Source organism: Aspergillus luchuensis, chromosome 8, assembly GCF_016861625.1.
Source record: "Aspergillus luchuensis IFO 4308 DNA, chromosome 8, nearly complete sequence".
Classification (NCBI taxonomy): domain Eukaryota; kingdom Fungi; phylum Ascomycota; class Eurotiomycetes; order Eurotiales; family Aspergillaceae; genus Aspergillus; species Aspergillus luchuensis.
This window is the reverse complement of record NC_054856.1, coordinates 1196958-1217848: the sequence shown is the minus strand read 5'-3', so window position 1 is coordinate 1217848 and position 20891 is coordinate 1196958. Positions and strand designations below refer to the sequence as shown.

General features: G+C 50.9%; 9 protein-coding genes across 9 annotated transcripts; 4 read left to right on the top strand and 5 right to left on the bottom strand.

Annotated features, from left to right (window-relative positions):
- Positions 1-80: 80 nt before the first annotated feature.
- On the bottom strand, positions 81-1842 carry AKAW2_80430S (proline iminopeptidase; the record flags this gene model as incomplete). The annotated part of the gene is made up of 8 exons (XM_041681449.1): positions 81-392; positions 459-555; positions 619-757; positions 807-827; positions 881-1045; positions 1099-1184; positions 1245-1489; positions 1543-1842. 8 exons carry the CDS (start codon positions 1840-1842, stop codon positions 81-83), a joined length of 1365 nt encoding a protein of 454 aa, XP_041548391.1.
- Positions 1843-2586: 744 nt separating this feature from the next.
- AKAW2_80429A (pyridoxal phosphate-dependent decarboxylase family protein) lies at positions 2587-4101 on the top strand (the record flags this gene model as incomplete). Its single annotated transcript, XM_041681448.1, has 1 exon — positions 2587-4101. The coding sequence occupies one exon, from the start codon at positions 2587-2589 to the stop codon at positions 4099-4101; it is 1515 nt and encodes a 504-aa protein (XP_041548390.1).
- Positions 4102-4869: 768 nt separating this feature from the next.
- Positions 4870-6000, top strand: AKAW2_80428A (uncharacterized protein; the record flags this gene model as incomplete). Its single annotated transcript, XM_041681447.1, has 1 exon — positions 4870-6000. The coding sequence occupies one exon, from the start codon at positions 4870-4872 to the stop codon at positions 5998-6000; it is 1131 nt and encodes a 376-aa protein (XP_041548389.1).
- A 32-nt stretch (positions 6001-6032) lies between these two features.
- On the bottom strand, positions 6033-7112 carry AKAW2_80427S (aldo/keto reductase family protein; the record flags this gene model as incomplete). The annotated part of the gene is made up of 2 exons (XM_041681446.1): positions 6033-6976; positions 7061-7112. The coding sequence occupies 2 exons, from the start codon at positions 7110-7112 to the stop codon at positions 6033-6035; spliced, it is 996 nt and encodes a 331-aa protein (XP_041548388.1).
- Positions 7113-7899: 787 nt separating this feature from the next.
- AKAW2_80426S (putative Kelch repeats protein) lies at positions 7900-10029 on the bottom strand (the record flags this gene model as incomplete). Its single annotated transcript, XM_041681445.1, has 3 exons — positions 7900-9324; positions 9378-9523; positions 9585-10029. 3 exons carry the CDS (start codon positions 10027-10029, stop codon positions 7900-7902), a joined length of 2016 nt encoding a protein of 671 aa, XP_041548387.1.
- An 828-nt stretch (positions 10030-10857) lies between these two features.
- On the top strand, positions 10858-15668 carry SGS1 (RecQ family helicase MusN; the record flags this gene model as incomplete). Its single annotated transcript, XM_041681443.1, has 3 exons — positions 10858-14967; positions 15021-15099; positions 15148-15668. 3 exons carry the CDS (start codon positions 10858-10860, stop codon positions 15666-15668), a joined length of 4710 nt encoding a protein of 1569 aa, XP_041548386.1.
- Positions 15669-15919: 251 nt separating this feature from the next.
- On the bottom strand, positions 15920-17044 carry AKAW2_80424S (uncharacterized protein; the record flags this gene model as incomplete). Its single annotated transcript, XM_041681442.1, has 2 exons — positions 15920-16783; positions 16859-17044. The coding sequence occupies 2 exons, from the start codon at positions 17042-17044 to the stop codon at positions 15920-15922; spliced, it is 1050 nt and encodes a 349-aa protein (XP_041548385.1).
- A 1024-nt stretch (positions 17045-18068) lies between these two features.
- Positions 18069-19598, top strand: AKAW2_80423A (telomere maintenance protein PBP2; the record flags this gene model as incomplete). The annotated part of the gene is made up of 3 exons (XM_041681441.1): positions 18069-18566; positions 18624-19509; positions 19576-19598. 3 exons carry the CDS (start codon positions 18069-18071, stop codon positions 19596-19598), a joined length of 1407 nt encoding a protein of 468 aa, XP_041548384.1.
- A 312-nt stretch (positions 19599-19910) lies between these two features.
- AKAW2_80422S (uncharacterized protein) lies at positions 19911-20752 on the bottom strand (the record flags this gene model as incomplete). The annotated part of the gene is made up of 2 exons (XM_041681440.1): positions 19911-20434; positions 20566-20752. 2 exons carry the CDS (start codon positions 20750-20752, stop codon positions 19911-19913), a joined length of 711 nt encoding a protein of 236 aa, XP_041548383.1.
- Between the last annotated feature and the right edge of the window lie 139 nt (positions 20753-20891).

Sequence of the window (20891 nt, the reverse complement as noted above, 5' to 3'; positions counted from 1 at the left end):
TCCTATATGACCAGGATACACCTAATGCATTTATACACAATACCATGCATATCATGATCCAGTAACCAAGAACCATCCCTCTAATCAATGGTATCCTCCCTCAGAGCAAACAGCTGCTGAATAAGCTCATCCGACTTGCTGCGAATGGCATTATGATACATAACATTTGTAATAAACTGCTTGGCACCCTTGATCTTGGCCGCGGTATTCTGCGCATGATCAAAGTGGACATACATATCATCTATGTATGTGGCTGCGTAGACAGGAACCTCGTTCCGTGCTAACTGGGCTTCATCATAAAGCGCCGGCCAGTCATCCGTCGAGGCGAGGATGTCTGCCGCGTCTCGAACCTGGCTGAGTTCTGTGTAGGAGTCGAACATGTCTTTGTAGACCTGTAATTATGAGAGTTAGTATTGTTGATTTGGTTGACGGTCGGAAGAAGAAAGCTGGGTACATGCCATTTCACCCGTGAAGAGGATTTCAGACTTGTTGGCGTCGATTTGGAAGTCCGGGTTAGAGGCGCGTAGTCTATCTGCGGACCAGTTGGAGGGTTTGCTGCCATGCCGATGTTGTTAGCTCGTGCGAATATTGGTGGGGTAAATGTTGGTAGTGGCTCACCCCTGGCAGTAGATAGCCTCATGCAGAATAGCGTAGATGATGTTGTTGTCCATGCCGCCGAAACTGTCAATAGAGGTGAGCGTGGGGTGGGTGAGAAAGCCGAAGACGTCCAGGTCGTTCCAGGCACGTAGTACAAGATCTATGTCGTGTTAATGATGGTTAAAGATATCGGTTCCGGGACCCATTACCATGAATGCTGTCAAGACCACCTGTGGGAAGTTAGTACGAAGGGCCAGAGGATAATCGCTTCAGAGAGTCTTACCGTGCATGCCAAAGAGGATGCCCATTTGCTGGAATCGCTCCGGGGTCAGTGTTCCTGTAGGCAGAGCGACCTCGTTGTCTTTCAGATATTGGATAATTTGCTTGACTCTTTCGACGTCTTCGGGGAATTTGGCGTAGTATGCCTTGTTCCTTTCGATGACCTTTTCTGTACGGGTTTAGCTCACCGTGCACTAAATGGATCGAAAAAAGATTGCTTACCGTATGTACGTGCATACACAGGGTCGGGGTTATCAACGAGAGGAGGAAGTCCACCACAGATAAAAGCCTCAGCGAGACCTTCCGGGCTTGTAGTAAAACAAGGTTAGTAAATTGCTGAAACCATCATAAGACGGGGCTAGACATACAACATGGAAAGATAAGTCACGGCGCAGAAACCGCCAAAGCTCTGGCCAATGATGCTCCATTTCCGCTTGTCCTCGGGGCAATCGGTCATCAGACAACGGCGAACAGCCTCACAGTCACGCACAATGTTGTCTGCGCGGAAGTTCTTCATGTACTCTGCTTGTTTGATGGCATTGCCTTGCCGAGCAAGGGTGCCCGCTGTGACGGTGGAACTGAGACCAGTGCCACGTTGATCGAGGAACAAGACCTATTTGGTGAGTAAGGGGCCTTTGAATAATACTGCTTGGTGGGGTTGTGTACCTGATAACCCTTTTCGAGGACTGTTCCAATCCAGCCATACTCTTGCGGGGGGCGGCATCCCATTCCAGGGCCACCCTGCAAGTACACCAGGAACGGCAACTGCTTGTCGTCCTTGGGGGTCTCGCTTGGCTCAGCAGGCGTTACCAGACGACGTACACTGCGGGCAAACAGTCTCAGAGTGCCATCATTGGGCTTGTTGTAATTGAGAGGCACATCAAAGAACAATTCAGCCACCCGGAGCCTGCCTGGATAACCCCACCTGTCATTAGCATGACAATTTTCCCTAACCCGGGAAGCCATACGCACCGGGAATATTATGGAAGCGCCGATCGATTAACTTGGCAGCCATTGTCGTGGCACTCTTAAGTATGGGGTCTATGGGATTGCGGATGTCTTGAATTCCCTACGAAGCGAATTGTGGTGTGACGGGCAGATGGGGAAGATGGGGCCAACAGCCGCCGGCGGAGGTCTCAGTGCCATTTACTAGCCTCCGCTTTGGGAGAAGCTGTAAACTGTAACGGTATGTTCTCCTCACAATACGGTATGCTGAGCCGCGATTAAGCTTCCCGTCAAAATCACTCCTTTTAGTATTAGGATGTGTTTGTTCCCCACCATTTTTTATGCAGTTTCGCGCTTCGGAGATAACCGCACCTATCATTCGCTCCCTGCATGAGTCAGAGACTACTAGCGCTGACGCCGACGTACTGCAATAGTGCTGCCTACTTAATGCTCTAACTGCCCCATAACGCTGTTTTAGTGACTAGCACTGTCAGACCCCGTCCTGGAGATCCTTGCAGCATATTTGACGACTCTGCTCCATTCAGCAAGTCCAGCCGGTACTGTATTCTGAGTCACGCTCATCAACCCGGCTGCTACTGACAACCAGTTACAGGAAAAACTGTAAGATAGTTTTCTTAACCAGTATAAGATTGGTGCTGGATATATCCCAATCAATCACTGTATCAGCCAAGTCCGTCCGTCACTTTCATCCTTTTTGGTATACCCAATCCACTCATTGACTGCTTTCAAGACACAACTCGCGCAATGGACCTAAGAGATATCAAAGGGACCTCCCAAGAGCAGGGCCAATTACATCAGAAGCTATGGGAACTTAACCAAACATATACATCAGGGAACGTGTTGCCTAGTGCTAGTGATTTGTCGCGAGCCAGAGCATCTCTACCAGAGTCTCTCCCTGCTGAAGGAACGGGTTTCGAAAGTGCCACCCAGCATATCCTAAATGACTTGGTCCCAGCCTTCAACCGCAGCAGCATAAGTCCTAATTATTACGGATTTGTCACCGGAGGTGTTACCCCGGCAGCCCTATTTGCAGACAATCTAGTCACAGCCTACGATCAGAATGTCCAAGTGCACCTTGCAGAGCATTCTATATCGACAGACGTCGAAGCCACTGCTCTTGGTCTGCTTGCCGATCTTCTGAAATTGGATCGACGGAGCTGGAATAACGGGACTTTTACCACTGGGGCCACGGCCAGCAATGTTCATGGATTAGCTTGCGGGAGGGAGTTTGTCCTCCGCGCTGCTGCCAAGAAGAGTGGAATCGATATAGATAGCGTTGGCGAGTATGGCTTGTTCGAAATCATCCAAGCTACAGGAATCTCTGGTATCCAAATTCTCTCGACTATGCCTCACTCTTCGTTGGCAAAGGCCGCTGGAATTCTTGGCATAGGCCGTGCCAACGTTAAGAGCATTTGTCGGGAAAATCATTACCTTCAGATCGACTTTGAACGACTTGAAGCGGAGCTAAAAGCCAGTAAGGCGAGTATCGTCGCTGTCTCCTGTGGAGAGGTCAATACTGGACATTTTGCGACGTCAAGCTTGGTTGAAATGAAACGCCTGCGTAGCCTCTGTGACAAGTACGGAGCCTGGCTTCATGTCGACGGTGCTTTTGGGATCTTCGGCCGGATATTGAACGGTGCCGAATTTTCGGCTATATCAAAGGGGTGTGAGGGTATGGAGCTAGCAGACTCGATCGCAGGTGACGCTCACAAATTCCTCAACGTGCCGTACGACTGTGGCTTTGTCCTTTGTCGCCATCCTGGTGAGGCTGAGAAGGTTTTCCAAAATGCAAATGCGGCCTACTTGTCTGGGGGGCAGTCTGGAGCGCTCCCAATACCTTCTCCACTAAACATCGGTATGGAGAATTCGAGACGGTTTAGAGCGCTGCCAGTGTATGCCTCGCTATTGGCATATGGCCAGATTGGGTATCAGGAGATGCTACAGAAGCAAGTTCGGCTTAGTCGAATGATCGCAGGCTGGATATTCGATCATCCCAAGTACAATGCTTTGCCAGATTTGTCAAGCAAGGATGAGTTGCTAGACCATACCTACATCATAGTGCTGTTCAGTGCAAAGGACGACGAGTTGAACAGCAACTTAACCAAGGAGATAAATGCGACTTCTAAGCTTTTTGTGTCTGGAACCTCCTGGCAAGGAAGACCGGCTTGTCGCATCGCAATCTCAAACTGGAGGGTGGAAGAAGAAAGGGACTTTGCACTTGTGACAGATGTCTTGGACACCGTGGCTGGAAGAGTATAGAGATATGACACGTTGGAATTATGCTTGATGTCTGCTTTCATCGTACAATTCACTCTCAATATATACTAGCTATGCTTGTAATTGAGGTTGAGGTTGTTTCACTCCATCGCTTTTGCAGTCTTAGTGACAGTTGTGCGATGAGTACTTTGTTTACCATGGCCCGATGGATAACCAATTATAATATCGCCACATAGTTCGTACGTACTATTCGCCTTTTCTCCCCCCCTGTTTTGTCCATTGTGAGATTTCATGGATGGCGATGCGATGACTAATCTGACATGATCATCTGCGAGACAAATGTTCCGGCTTTTCTCCTCTTCATAAGCCTGCTTGTAGCCCGGCAGCCTGGTGCCGTAACGAAAGGTGACTGAATTTCCAGTAATCATAATGGTATATCGCGGAAGGCCTTCCAAATCGTGCCGGGAGTGCCGCAAACGAGATATCAAAGTATGCTGGTTCCTACTTTTCGACATCATGACTGAGCAAGGCTTACACCCTTCATAATAGTGCGATAAAAAAGAAGACGGCTGCTCCCAGTGTTCCCGCGCTGGCCTGACATGCTCTGGTTACCAGAAGCCAGCGGATATAGTCATCATCAATGAGACATCTGCTACGGCTGAGAAAGTATTGAGGAAGCGCTCTTTAGATCGTCCAGTCTCTGCAGGCCCTCTATCTACAAACCTCCTTCCAACTGTATTGCAACGCGCGAAGCACCTGTATATCTCGCAATATGTCCAGGACACACCTGCAACGGGCATATACTCATATATGCAGGTTTTTTATCCATCCAAGTCAGACGACTATCCTCTTCTCGAAACCATGATTAATGCGCTTTTCATGGCCACGTTCTCGTCACTGCAAGGGTATCCCCCGGCTCTCTATCATGCTCGAAACAGCTATGGATCAGCTCTGTCTCTGACTCGAAAGGCCATCCAGTCACGAAATGAGGCTTTGTTGGATAGGACTTTATTCTCGGTGTTGCTCATGAGTATATTTGAACGCCTCGCCGACGTAGAACAACGAGGTTTAAGTATTCGCAACGGACATTTAAAAGGTGCCATTGAGCTGATGGCCTTGAGGGGGGATGGCCAATTCACAGACGATGGGGGCGCTAAGATGTTTTTGCATCTAAACGAGCTTGTTGTTCTTGATTGCCTTGCCAATGAAGCTGATATTCCACTTCAATTCTTGGCATTGCGACAACAAGCTCTTGAAGCCGGTGCAGACACATCGTCACCAAGGTGGAGATTCTTGGAAATCATGATGCGTTATGCACAGTTGGAGCATACCGCGAAGTCTTCCATTTCTGCGGAAGGCGTCATTTATCAAGCCAAGGCACTTGACGAAGATCTTGATCGATTGTCTAAATATCTGCCTTCTTTCTTCTCGAGAAGACAGACCCCTGAACCCCCAAGCATTCCATCAACCAAGCCGGACATATATCCTGACTATAATACACACAGATGCTGGAACAACATCCGTGTTCTCCGTATCCAGCTAATGAAACTCATACGCGAGCAATACGCTCGGGTGTTGGGAAATTCGACCAATGATGTCTGGGCCATGGCCGAACTTCATGAGTCCAACCGCCGAGTGCATTTCCTTGCTACAGACATATGCCTCTCCATACCTGATACGGGGGCTAACATCAGGCTTCCTTATGAGGTCTCTAATATCCAATCAGCAACACTCTTGTTTCATCTATATGTGGCCAAAGAGGCTCTTGCAAAGCCAGCTCAATCGAGGCTACACATTTATGAACGATTACAATTCGTGGAAGAGAAGCAATCTCCTTCACAGCGCAAAATATTGGATTATTTGCTACATGATGGTTATCAAATTCCGCGAAACACTTGGAAGATATGGCTTTCAATCGGAAGAGAGGATTTTTCTATCTGATTCTGGGGTCGTTCCACCTGCATCTGCCCAGCCTAGTACTCATTCAACTTCATGGCCGCAGGCGGAAACCTCTCCCCTGCGACTGGATATTTCTCCTGGAGGGCTGCAATCTGTGCAAGGTCATCATCAGCCAAGTCGACAACCCCCACGTTCTCAATAACCCTGGATTCAGATCTCGCACCCGCAACCGGGACAAAAACCGGCATGCCAGGCTTTCTGCTCTGCGCTTTAACCCACGACAAAGCCAACTGAGCCGGAGTGCACCCCTTCGCAACCGCAATCTTCTCCAGCTCATCAACAAGCAGACGGTTCTTCGCAAGATTGTCTGGTTGGAATCGAGGAAAGATACGATGATGATCGTGCGCCGGCAAGTCATCAGGGCTCTTGATCGTGCCGGTCAACATCCCCGCTCCCAGCGGTGTGTGCGCTATGATGGGGATACCAAGCTCCGCGCATGTCTCTGCGACACCATTACGGAAAACATCCGTAGCCCATATGCTCACCTCCGCCTCCACCATATCAATCTTCGCAACGCTCGCCGCACGGCGAATAGTCTCGGCTTTCACCTCCGACATTTGAATACCCCCAATTTTACCCTCCTCCTTCAACTCAGCTAGTGCCGTGATGCTCTCTTCAACTGGAACATTGGGATCAACTCTCGCACAGCCGAAAATGTCGATTTTCTTCTTGCCGTCCAGGATCTTCAGGGCGTTGTCCACAAAGTCGCGAAGTCCGGCGGGAGAGCAGTCCATAGCGAAGGTCTTCATGCTCGCAACGCCGGACTTGATGGAAAGGACCACCTTGTCTGCGTCTTCAGGATAAGCTGTGAAGTAGCGATTCATGAGATGCAATGAGTTGTTTTCGAGTGTCCCGTAGAAGTCTGCTCCATTCCATACGTTGACGCCCGCTGCCAGCGCTGCCTTGAGAACCTTGAATGCTTGTTCATCTGGTGTCACATCGTCTGACAGGGTGAAACCTGCGATATGCTTTCATCAATATATAAAAGCTTTTACAATGATAGCTCAAAAAGCAAAGAGGAGGGAACGCGGGGAGAACTCACGCATAAGCCCCAACCCATTCTGGGTGACTTCCTTTCCAGCGAGGAACGGCATCGCTAGTAACTAGTAATCAAAAAATATATTGCGGCCAGATGTATCAACAAAGATGAGGAATAGTATGCTTGATGATTGGAGGCAAAGCAAAGCAGGCTGACGGGTGTATAGTATATAGTATACTATTCAGAAAAGCAAACCTCGCAGCCAAAGCTAAGTACTCTCCCTGGTGCTATCGTAACAACCAAACCCCTCATTATTGCAAGAATCACCACCCTTTATATACCCCCGATCCTCGTCCATCAGATTTTCTTCGACTTCCGGAGATAATCTACCTGTAAGTCCCTCCATCCCCGGCGTTTACGAGTAAAGTCCGGGAGTATGCCGTCATGACCAGTTGGTTACCCGATTAGGTTTGGTGGAATGGAGAGCCGTCCTTGAAGAGGGCCCGTCTTATTATTATGCAGATGCGGAGAGGATTTAGTCTAATTCGAATTATATAAATGATGTAGGTGCTTGATTATGGTGTCAATAATCTAGCGTTAGTAATTGTGGACTGCAGTGGTGCTTGGATTGGTCCTAGGTTCGGGTTATTGCCGTTCCTCGGATGTATATTTTGGCTCATCTACTTAGTGCTCAAAATGTGCCAGACAACAATTATTAGCTCGCATTGCTTTTCTCCAAAACATCATTGAAGTCATTACTAACTGACTGGAAGAACTAGACCCAAGCACATGTCCAATTGTAGTCAAGTCATCAGATGAAGGGTACTAGATCGTGAGAATCCGTAAAAGCGATACGAAAAAGCCAAAACCGTTTTACTTTAAACTATGAAGGTATATGCACATCACCTGCGTCTTCCAGCGCCGCCAACATTGTCACCCCGATCAGCAATGCTAACAACCTCTCCAATACCAGCTTCTTCCTGCTCATCCTCCAAAGCCATGACCTCTTCTCTGCTATCCCACCACTTCTCTTCCGCCATGTTGAATGCATCCTTCCGCAACTCCTTGATGTTCTTCTCCGTGGCGATGCCCTTCTCTTTCAATGTCTCCAACAGGATACGCTGCCAGTCCTCGCCTGTGCGGCTAAAGTAGTCACGCAAACTTTCGAACGGACGAGGCAGAGGTCTACTGTCCTGCACAGATGGCTCTCCCTCTTGCTCCTCCACTTCCAGATTCTCCATCTCTTGGGTGACAGAAGGCACGGTTACTTCCGTGGGGGCGGGGGAACCAGTGTCCAGGGACATCGCGTCCTCCTCTTCCTCCTCGTCTTCGAGATCTTCCTCTTCATCGTCATCCATCTCCTCGTCGCTGTCTGCTTCGTTGAGAAGGTGCCAGTTAGCGGGCTCGTTGTAAAAGATCTCCTTGGCGCCATCGAGCTTGACGAGATCAATCGAGTACATGTCGTTGAAGGTGAATTCCCGATCTCCTTTCTCGAAAGTACCGCCAAAGATGTACAAGGTATCATCCTGAACGGCCAGTTGCGCGTTGAATCGCTGATGAGGCATCTCGAAGCGTACGATCGCAGGCTTCGCTGGCTCCTCGGGCTCTTCCTTCTTGGGTGCCTCCGGCTGCAGTTCATCGTCCTCCTCGCTTCGAATACCCTTCTTAGCCTCGAGAGCCTTCAGATTCTGCAGGAGTTCCTCCTCGTCAGCCTTGCTCCGGTCCTTAGACTTCATCTGGTTAGCGAGCTGCTTCTTGCCGGGCGCTCTGGGCCGGCGGAGCGTCAAGGGGAAGAAACGGTTCCGGTCGGTGTTCCAGGCGAACATGGTGTCGAAGAATTCACTGTCAATGCCTTCCTCGCTCAACTCAACGTCGTGCACACCACCGAACATGATGCCACGTCCCTTGTGGTATGCCATAGTGGCACCGGCACGGGGAGGGTTGGGAGAGTTGGCGGGCTTCTTCCGGCGCTCCCAGCGGACGGTGGGCGCAGCATTGGCAGGAGCTTCAGGGCCCGGGGGAATAACCCGGAGGAACCAGGTGTCCTGATGCACCATGGGCTTCATGGTCATGCGTTGAGGACCACCCTTGACAGGCTTGCCGTTGATTCCCGTCGCTGCTTTCACACGGGAATATCCACCATAGAGAACGGCACCGCTTTCGTGCGGCAGGAAGGAGAAAGAAGACCGGGGATCGGGCTTCTGGGATGCGGTTGGGAGCGTGGGGTTGAACCAAGTGTACTTGGAGCAGTCGTAGATCCACAGGTCTTGGAGATACTTGGTTTGTTGCGAGGTGTCCTGGAATCCACCAAAGAGGATAATGTAGTTCTGCTTTTGGGTGAGTTTCAATTTAGTTTCCCTGGGCAGGGTAAAGTACAGACCTTGTAGTAAGTCATTCTGTGACCACTTCTGGCCGGGGGACCCTTGCCCTTGGAGTCCAGACGGGTCCATTCCCTAGTCGAAGGATCAAGGTGCCAGAAGTCGTTGTAGTGATAGAACGTGCCCTGCTTGGGCGAAGAAAACTCTCCTATTACAAACATCAGTACTCTGGAAAATCTCATAGGCATTGGTCTGAACCATATACTTACCACCGAACAGGTAGACACCTCCCGTATTGCCACCACGGCACCAAGCATGTCCACTGCGAGGGAGCGGACTATTAGGACTGGTGACTTCTCTCCACTCTGCGCGGTCGATATTGTAGATGAAGAGGTTATTGAAGAAAGTGGCAAGATTTCCATCAAAGTACTCTCCACCAAAGACCAGCAGTTCATTGCGATTGGAAGGAGAAGCCAGAACAGTTGCAGATGACCGAGGCGTCGGTGGTCCTCCCACAACCTCAGTGACCTTCATGAACTTCGCTTGTTCCTCAGCATATTGCGCAAGGATGGCGTCCAAGTCGGCATCTTCGACATCGCTGTCGGCATCCTTGTTCTTGCCCTTGCCCTTCTTCTCCTTCTGAGCAGCCTTCTTGTTCTGTTTTGCTGCTACACGCTCCTTGTGCTCGGCGGACTTCTTGTTCTTCTTGCCCATGGTGGACGACGAGCTTGAGAGATACGGGGGTGGAGTTTTGGACTCTTTTGTGGTTTCTATGCGACCGAGGGGGATGATGTGGAGCTTGGATGCTCTTTTTCAATTATCACCCTCTTATCGGTGGAGTTATGGAGTTGATATTCTATTTACTACAGATTCTCTCCATTCAGCGCGGGGTTTTTCTGGGCCCAGAAAAAAAAATGTCGGCATGAAGCCCCTCTTATATTACCGTGTAAAACGGATACCATAGTCTATGAGTGACCAGGCACATATGTAGAATTGGGAGTACAGGAGACCGAATAAGGCACATACACACATAACATATATGTAATGAGTGCTTACTGAACCAAATTATTGACTCCAGCATCGCCTATGCGTGGTATGCCCATATGCTATAGTGTTATGCGATGTTGATATTTCCACGGTCTGGTAATGGAACATATTGTCAAAGAAAATCCTTCAGCATCATAAGTCACACTGACAACAGCCAATGCTGTATATTGTCCTCTAATACTATGCGACTACTGCAATATTGCAGCATTTCTGTAAAGCATCTCGTCGCATGGCATTGCCTGGACACCAACGATGCTAGTCAACTTCGAAGAGGGTAAGTAATACCGAGTATCATAATTGGGGGTGGCATGGATTATCTATGTCCTCACCGCCCACGTGATGACGCGCCAGAACGCGTCCAGACAAGGCCGTGGATTCGCCGGACTAAAAGCAATTGAATAGACTAGTAGTTGCTCGGCAGCTAGTCTAAACGCCCTTTGTGATTGTTATGCTGCGACTCGTCAATGAAAATCATGCTCACAAGCATACGGCCTTATGACTAAAAACAATTTAGCAGCCCACCTCAAATGGCTGTTGCAGCAGGGCCCTGCGCTATACCCCTCCTTATCTCCGTCCGCGCACGAGTATCACAATAACACTGCCGACCGAAATCAACCTACTGCGCCGGTGCCACCAGCGGGGGCCTTAGCGCACCAGCCAGAGGATATCACCATCGCAATCGATGATATACAACCTAAAGTCAAATCAGCAGACACGGACCATGTGGACGAAAAAGCGGAGGTAGACTCGGATGAAGAAATGGCGCGATTGCTTCTTACTCCGGCCTCCGCACGCAAGCCGCGGATGCTGAGTCTATCCAAGGACGCTGGCGCACCCACTCCGAAACCTATCAAAAGTAGCCAGTCTGTCAAGTCGCCTTCTAAGGGAAGAGATAATGGTCGGGACAGGGTCATCAAAGGTACAGTGAAACGGCGCGCCTGTCGTTTTTGGGGATTTTCTAACATTATACTCCAAATAGACAAGCAGAGTCCCCGGTCTCCATTGTGCAGCCCTAAGGCGTCTTTCCTGACACCATTTGGATCGAAGCGGCCATTGAACGCAAAATCACCACTCTTTGATTCCGATATTGATACGATTGACTTGACTGGCGACTTGAATCAGACCACGCTTTCGTCTGATACTTTCGATGGGTTCGAGGAACCGCAACGATTGTGGACCGAAGATGCTGCATCCCGGAGAGAGCCTCTTGAAAAGCGTGGAAAGAAGCGGAAGAGCGACGAATATGTGTCAGACCTTGTTTCGCCGCGAAAGAACGGCTCGAAATCGCGCTCGCCATTGAAGGTTGTTGAGCCTACGAAGACTCCCCGTTCTACCTCGACGCGTCTTCAGCCCGCAAAATCACCTCACACGACCAGAAAGGACACTATACCCCGGGCTGATGATCCATCGGGCCTACCTTCACTTTCACAGAGTTCTCGCTTGGGTCATGTTATCGCTGACTCCGATGACGACGACGGAGATGAGAATCTGTTCGATGACTGGGTTCCTGATGGAGACGGCCCAACATTGAACTCCAATGAATCACTCTACCCGATCCTACCTAATCAAGATAGCTCAGATGAGCACGCAGCTCCTAGCCCTGCGAGAAAGAAGAGCCGTGCTTCCCCACGGGCGTCGGATGCTATGGATATCGTCCCCTCCAGTGTTCGTCCATCTAGGAAGGACACCCGCATCAGTCCTAGTCCAGCCACTCATGTGCCTTCTACTACCGATTCGCCCAGCTCTCAGCCTCAGAACGAAGATGTGAACAAGTTCTTGAGTCTTTCAGCAGACTCTCTTGAAGGAGCCATTGCAACCCTGAAGAGCACGCTTACGAAGAATTCTGAAATAGTGTATGAGCGAGCAATGAAGGGAGAACTTGCACCTGACTTGATCGCTGAAAACAAGACCCTTACGGATAGGATCGAAGCGATTGGTTTGCTCAAGCAGCAAAGGATTACCTATCAGGCATACGATACCAAGAGGAACATGCTCAAGAAGAGACTCATGCAGGTTATAACACAAGGCGGCGATCCGTCCGATATGCCAGAACTTGTGGAAAGTCGAGAAGCAACAACCCAGCTGCAAAGGGTTGAATCAGATATACAACATCTGCTAGCACGATCTAGGTTGCTGTCTATTCCATCACTGGATGTCCGCCCACTCCGTTACAAGCCAGACCATCCGACCCCTTTGTCGCGACCATCGTCTTTGTCAATCAGTGCAATGGAAGATACAGTGATCTCGGGCACCTCCTCGCGATCGCATGCACGGTCAACAGTAGACTACAACCACTCTCGTTCCGAGATATCCACTCGGGTATCAGATCTGTCTTTCAAGAACACGAATGGGACCTCGAGCCTTAGGGCTTTCAACTACGATGACCCAACGACACTGGATGACGATGATGCTTTTACTCGAACTATGGGCTCCCCCACGCTACCTGCAGAAGAAGCGGATGAATTCGACCTAGATGACGAAGACATGCTGGAAGCTGCCGGGTTCCTGGATGAAGATCATGCATTCGCAACCGACAACCACGAGCTCCAGAACCGCAAGGTGTTTGCTGAAACTTCCGGAAATGTTTCGCGCACTCCCCTATCGCAACCAAAGTCCCAGGGCCATAACGCCCTCTGGAACCAGCATCCATGGTCCAAGGACGTCAGAAATGCGCTGAAAGATCGGTTTCATCTTCGTGGGTTCCGCCTCAATCAACTCGAGGCCATTGATGCGACGCTGAGCGGAAAAGACACATTCGTTCTGATGCCTACTGGAGGAGGCAAGTCTCTATGCTATCAACTACCCTCTGTTGTCACTTCAGGCTCCACAAGAGGAGTAACTATCGTGATATCCCCCTTGCTCAGTCTGATGCAGGATCAAGTCTCGCATCTGAACAAGTTGAATATCAAGGCTTACCTGTTAAACGGGGAGACTCCGAAAGAGCAACGGCAATGGATTCTCAGTACGCTATCAGGCTTCTCGGCGGAGGAAGATATCGAATTGTTATACATCACCCCGGAAATGGTCAACAAAAGCCAGGCGATCACGAAAAGCTTGGATAAGCTCAATTGCAGTCGGAAGCTTGCTCGCATCGTGATCGATGAGGCGCATTGTGTCAGTCAGTGGGGACATGATTTTCGCCCTGACTATAAAGAACTGGGAGAACTCAGGAATCAGTTACCCGGAGTACCAATGATGGCGCTAACTGCGACAGCCACCGAGAACGTCAAAGTGGATGTTATCCACAACCTAAAGATGGAAGGTTGTGAAGTGTTCTCTCAGAGTTTCAACAGGCCAAACTTGACGTACGAAGTACGGATCAAAAAGAAGGGAACGGAGGTTCTGGCCAGCATAGCCGATACTATAAAGACCTCCTACGCAAACAAATCCGGCATAGTCTATTGCTTGTCGCGCAAGACATGCGAAAAGGTCGCCAGCGGTCTCCGGGATGACTATCGCATCAAAGCAGAACACTACCACGCCGGCATGGATTCAGGAGAACGTGCGAAAATTCAACAGGCTTGGCAAGCTGGAAGGACTCACGTTATAGTGGCGACGATCGCGTTCGGAATGGGCATCGACAAACCTGATGTGCGTTTTGTGATCCATCACAGCATTCCCAAGAGTCTGGAGGGATATTATCAGGAGACAGGACGGGCTGGCCGAGATGGCAAGCGGTCTGGCTGCTACCTCTATTACTGCTACAAGGACACGAGTACTATATCCAGCATGATCGACAAGGGCGAGGGCAGCAAGCAACAGAAGAATCGGCAGCGGCAGATGCTCCACAACGTCGTACAATACTGTGAAAACAGAAGCGACTGTAGGCGAGTACAAATTCTTGCCTACTTCAACGAATATTTCCGCCGACAAGACTGCAATGCCTCATGTGATAATTGCAAGTCCGACTCTGTCTTCGAGCTCCATGACTTTTCACAGTACGCTGCCTCTGCAATCAAGGTTGTTCGGCACTTCCAAAGCATCGAAGACAAGGTTACTTTGTCGTACTGTGTGAATATCTTCCGGGGAAGTGTGAAGAGGTTCAGGTCTCCACAACACCGGCAGGCCCCTGGCTATGGCGACGGTTCGGACCTAGAGCTGGGTGAAGCAGAACGGTTGTTCCATAGACTTTTGGGCGAGGGAGCTCTTGTTGAAGAGAATGTTGTCAACGGTAGTAAATTCGCCATTCAGTATATCAAGGTGGGACGGCGTGCCGCTGACTTCGAGAGTGGGCGGTGCAAACTGAAGCTTGACGTGCGAGTCTCGCCGAATGGAAAGGCCAAGAAGTCCAATTCGGGATCACGAGCTGATGGCGGCAACAAAGAGTATCAACCGCAATCTACAAACGTCTCATCCCCTGTACAAGCGGCAAACCAACGCCGCCTATCTCGGTTCCGTTACCAAGGGGGTGCAGGCGACACCACGGATGATGACGCAGACAGTGATGGGTTCGAAAGAATCCGAATCGCCGGCAAGCCAGCACAAGAGAAGAGGCGTACTCCTGGGCCGCCAATTACCCAAGATCGCCGATTTGAGCAGTTGGACCCTCTACACAAAGCGGTTGCGGAGGATTTCATGGTCTATGCCAAGAACTATTGCCAGGATGTAAGTGAACGTTCATATCGTTGGTTCCATATAAGTCTCTAATAGCCAAACAGCTGGTCATGCAGAAAGGCCTCCGCAACCAACCGTTTACTGACAGCGTCCTGCGCGAGATGGTCATCGTCTTCCCCAAAGGTGAGAACCCTTTCATGATAAGTATGAGCAGAACTAACTCATGTTCAGACATGGCGGAACTTGCCACAATTCCTGGTATCGATCCGGATAAGGTGAACCGATACGGAGGCCAGATCCTGAAGCTCGTGCGCGACACGCAGCGCCGTTATGCAGAGTTGAAGAAAGAGCAAGATGACGCTGATGGGGTGGTTCCGGATCCCAACCATCACAACGTTATTAACCTTACCAGCACCGAGGACGAGTTCAGCGATGGCGGAATCTTTACTGATCATCCTTCTACATTTAATGTGGACGAGACTTTGTCTAGTCGTTACTTCTCTACCCAGCACACCGCTGACCTCGACTCTGATGAGGAGGATGACGGCCCTGGAAAGTCTAGTAGACCCCGGGCTCGGAAGCGTCAAACAACCAAACGTCCTCGCCGTCAAAATGCCGCCCCTAGATCCAGGGCAAAATCGACGGGAGCCCGCAGAAAATCCGGTGATCGTGCTGACAACCGCTCCTCTGCCCCTCGGAAAGCGACCAAAGCGAAACCCTCAACTAGTCGAATAGGGATGATGCCCATCTAATGGCTATCCGCGTGCCGAGCAATTCGGCTTTGTGATGAACTTTATGGTATATGCAGTGGCACTTACGGGCGTTGATTCCTTAGTTTGATTCCTTAATGCATGTATAGGCGTTATGCTAATGGGGATATCAAATGCTGGCATGATGACTGTATTAGGCGCTTTGGCTTTTTTTTGACAGAATATATACAGCCCTTCCTTTTCATTATATCCTAATAAGCCATATATCATTCGAGAAAGTATCGTGCCGTCATTCAATCGTCTAATGAGCGTCCAAAATCAATCAGCCTCAACCGTCGCGCATCACGAGGATGAAACTGGGCGACTTTGGCCCTGACCAAAAACCGCGAGGCGGCCGACTCTCGGGGCAGATCGATATAGGAGGATCCTGCCTCCAACAAAGCATCAAGTAGATTGCGCATTTCCAGAGCTGCAGCCTCTCTGCGATTAGCTGGTTGATTGTCCCCTTGCCCAGACTGGCGCGGGAGAATCTCGTCGATTCGGCGCTGTCCAGCATCCGGATTCGTTGCCTCTGGATTTTTAGGCTTCTTTGGTTTTCCATGGCTCGTATAGCCTAGTTGCAAGGTCGCATCCGAGACCTGGGCGGCGTCACCCACCGTGGGGCCGCCGAGGGCTTCGGCAGCAAGCATGGACGCGAGGGTTTCGTCCACAAAGTTATAGAGGGCGGTCTTCATCTCCTCTGTTGCTTGGTCAAGCTCTCTCCGCTTTTCTTCTTCTTGCTCCGCTAGTTCACGCGCTAGCTGGGAAGCGGTCTTCTTCTCCTTGGTAGTCTTCTCGCTGCTTATGGTCTGGATCCGCTTTCGCAGACCATCCCGAATCACTTGAGCGTCACGGAAATTCGCCTCCTCTGATTTCAAACGCTGACGGTTGGATGAGAGATTTTCTGCCGTCATGGAGACAGACACCTTGGTTTCTTTGACTAGACGCGATGTCTCTTCGAGTGCTAGCAGAGAAGGTAGGGGGGAGCCTGAGGCTGGAAACTCGGTCTCTGATTTCAGAAGCGAGTCGTAGGCTCTCTTGGCTCTTTGTACTTGGGCTACGCGCGACCAAGTATCTGTGCCTATTTTGGAGAGATCGAAGGAGTTGACCTCGCGCAGCTGGGCGATGTGTTAGGAGTTGGGTTACATGTTTGGGATGTATACGGGAAGAGTTCTCCAGGGGTGGGTACATACCCTACGCAGGTCATCTTCTTGGCGTTTGACTTGATCTTGAAGTTCTTTTAGAGTCTCCTCCAATTTTCTATTGTACGCCTGTAGAACTGCTGGACTGATTTCTTGGTTCTCGTAGAAGTCCTCGGCGCGTTGACGCTTCTCTGCGAAACGCTGGACTTTTTCGACGGTTTCCTGTGACACGTCCATTGCAAATGGGTTTGAATAAAATTAAATGAATGCGCCTCTAAATTTAGTCCTCGCCATGCATCCAGTTGTCTCATGAGCCAACTAAACGAGGGGAATTGTATAGACGAATGAGGGATTGGCAGGTGTTTTGCAGGCCGGGAACACGTGAGGGATGTTCCGAAAAGGGGATAGCGCGGGAAGAGCGAGGATGCGCGACTGAACCTCAACTCAACCTTAACGTCGGTTCTCCCTCTTCGTCCTTCACCGCGACAAGCTCGACTTCCTTCACCCATCCACTTCCCCTCTTATCCCCCTTTTGATCATCGCGCGTTTACTCGCCAGCTCTATTTTTAACCTGTCGCTGTCGTCTCATCGACCTCTCGTCTCTCCCACGTCTGCTATTTCAGCGTACTTGGGGTGATCGTGTAGAAGACCCGCCCGTCCTCAACGTCTCTCGACCCACGTCGCGTCTTCCAAAGGCAAGAAAAAGGATAGTTTGGGCGTCGGATACTGCTAAGAAGGCCTCGTTTTACTTCTCGTTTTCTTTTTACTCCTCTCCCTTCACGCTTCCCTCCGCCTTCCAGCCCATTCGGACCCTGAGCACATCTTCGTCCACCGTCCAGCACCCAATCTCTCCTGCCCTCGTGCCCGACCCGATTGGTTTCATTTTTCCTTCTTCCCTCTACCTTGCACTGCTTCACTTTGAAGCTTCCTCGCTCCAAGTCCAACATCCAAGGCCTCGTGGCAACCCCAGACCTTTTCACACTTTCCTCGTCGGCTCTCCTTTCACAGCATCACTTCCCGCACTGTGCACGAGTTCACCAATCTTCCCACATCCTTCCAAGCACCAGAATTCCCTCTCCATCCGATCGCCAGCACCAGCAAGTTTTATTGGGAACTCCTGGTGTACATAGTCGATCAAATAAAGCTGCAGTGAAAAGAAAAGAAGAGCTGTTCTGAAAAGAAGTGAAATCTCACTTGGACACGTCCTGCGTAAGTGAAGCAAGCACAGAAATACACGCACAGTTTAGGCAAGCAAATCATCATGTCTGCCTCTCCGTCTGCGTTGCAATCGACCAAGCGTCCCTTGGAGGACCCTTCCTCTCCCTCCGGTCCTAATGATCAGCCGGAAGCCAAGCGTCCTGCGTTGGACAAAGTAGTAAAGGGCGATGAGTCTGAGGCGTATGCCGATGTGAAGACGGATGCGCCGGCTGCGACTGCTGATGGCCAGGGCGACACCGTGGTCCCCGATGCTCCTAACTCCAAGGGCGCTCAGGAGACACAACCCATCCAGTCGACGGCCTCTCACGCCGAGTCGACCGGTGCCCAATCTGAGCAACACCGTCCCCAGGATGAGTCTAGCTGGATTCACATCCGGGCTGTAATCTCCAGCCAGGAGGCTGCCACCGTCATCGGTAAGGGTGGGGAGAACGTATCCCAGATCCGTCGTCTGTCCGGCGCCAAGTGCACCGTCAGCGACTACTCTCGTGGTGCCGTCGAGCGTATCTTGACCGTTAGCGGCCCCCAGGATGCTGCCGCGAAGGTGAGTTTGAACACGATACGGTTCGATTTCTTTTATTTTTGCTAACCCGGATGCTAGGCCTTCGGTCTTATCATTCGTACCCTGAACAACGAGCCCCTTGATGCCCCTTCTACTGCCCAATCCAAGACATACCCCTTGCGTTTGTTGATTCCCCATATTCTCATTGGCTCGATCATTGGCAAGGGTGGGAGCCGTATTCGAGAGATCCAGGACGCCTCTGGTGCACGTCTCAACGCTTCTGATGCCTGCCTTCCCCTGTCCACTGAACGGTCCCTTGTTATCCTCGGTGTTGCTGACGCAGTGCACATCGCTACTTACTACGTTGCCGTGACTCTCGTCGAGCAGCTGACAGAACGCTTCGGTGGCCCCGCCGCCTCGGCGTATGCCACACGCAGCGGCGGTCCGGCTGGCGCTGTACCCGGCGGCATGCAGGTTGTGCCGTACGTGCCTCAGCCCGCTGGTGGACAGTACGGCCATCCCGACACCTTCAAGCGTCACCACCCTCACCCCAACCGCGGCGCAGCTGGCGGATATGGCGTTCCCTACCTCCAGGGCCCCGCCGCGCAAACTCCTGTAGCCCAGCCCTCGATGCCCTACGGTGCTACTCCCCACACCCCGTATGCCGGCGCTGGTCCCCACCAGCCCGCGCCTTATGGTGCGCCTCAGGCGGCCGCCGCACAGGCTCGTGGTGGGCCGACGCCTGCCGCTCCCGTCGGCGGTGTCATGCCCGGCCAGCCACTGACTCAGCAGATCTACATCCCCAACGACATGGTTGGCGCCATCATCGGAAAGGGAGGAGCCAAGATCAACGAAATCCGGCACCTGAGTGGCAGTGTTATCAAGATCAACGAGCCCCAAGAGAACAGCAACGAGCGTCTGGTCACAATCACCGGTACCCAGGAGTGCAACCAGATGGCGCTCTACATGCTCTACTCGAGACTTGGTTAGTATCCCTCCATTTGCATCGCACCCCACATATGACAAGTGACCCATTCTAATGATCCCACAGAAAGCGAGAAGCATCGGATCTAGGCTAAGTGAATTCATTCTGTTTCTGTTCCCGCCGACGAATCGGTTTGCTTGCTGTCTTTTTGCTTTGCGACAACTCCCAAAAGTCGTCGTCCGTTTTTAACCCGGTGGCTCTGATGGTTTGGTTTGGGTTTTCGTTTCTATATTCTTTTGTTTCTTTCGGGGGTCTGCGCGTTTTGCCTTTTATTTCTTTTGTGTGTACTGTATTTATTTGGAAAAGCGCTGTCCAACTAATAATACCTTTCCCATAACCCCGTCCCCAACCTCTACACTACAACATACCCAACCCATACACCCTATATGATCCAACTAAATTCACTCCACCTTCTGGAATCTCACATGCCTCATAATCCCAAACCCTCCCTCCCCCTTCTCCACATCCCCTCCATCCCCCTTCAACATCCACTCCCTAATCGGCTTAATCCCCCTTCCAAACGCCTCCGTCCCTTTGATCTCCATATGCGCCTCCACGCTCTCCCACCCCGCCAACACCACCATCCCAAACGCCTCCCCGCTCGGACTATCCCCATGCTTCCGCGTCCCAGGCCGTTCCACCTGTCCCATAACCAACCCTCGAGGCCGTTTCCCTTCCTCGAGATTCTCCACGAGCTCGGTCCGGAACGCCACGAGGCTCTCGTGCAGTTTCTTCTTCTCGTCCGCGAACATGGAGGTCGGGAACCAAGGCGTGAAGATCTCGGTTACGGGCGAAGCGGATAGATCGTGAGATTTGTGCGCGGGAGGGGAGAGGGTTGCGTAGAAGGTTGTTAATGGGGTGGATGGGGCTAGGTAGGGTGTTAGGGAGGGGACGAGTGTGGGGGCTGTTTGGGCGTCTTTCCAATCTATTTTATCCATGTTAGTTGGGTTGGGGTATGTTGCTATATATATGTAGGAATTTATGTAGAGAGGGAGAGTAGAGAGAAAAGAAAGTGCATTGTAGAATCTATTTGGGGGGGGAGGATTCAAAACGCACCAATCACCCAAACAACCACATTCTCATCTTCGATTGAGCGGCCCCAAGAGGACCCTAGGTATCCGTTCTGGTGTTTGGTGTTTTTGAAGAGCTCTAAGAGCGAAGCGCCGGCTTCGTTGTTGGTGGGGTCTTCGGGTTTGATGGCGGGGTTGAGGTGGAAGAAGATGAATTCGGTGACGCCGGACATTTTTCTCTTTTTCTTTCCTCGTTTGTTGAGACTTGGTACTACTGGTTTGATTTTGGTTTTTGTAAAGGGTAAGCTAGAAGGGGTGAAATGGAGCTGGTGGTGCTGGAGAAGAGAGGATAGTAAGCAGTAGCCGGCAAGC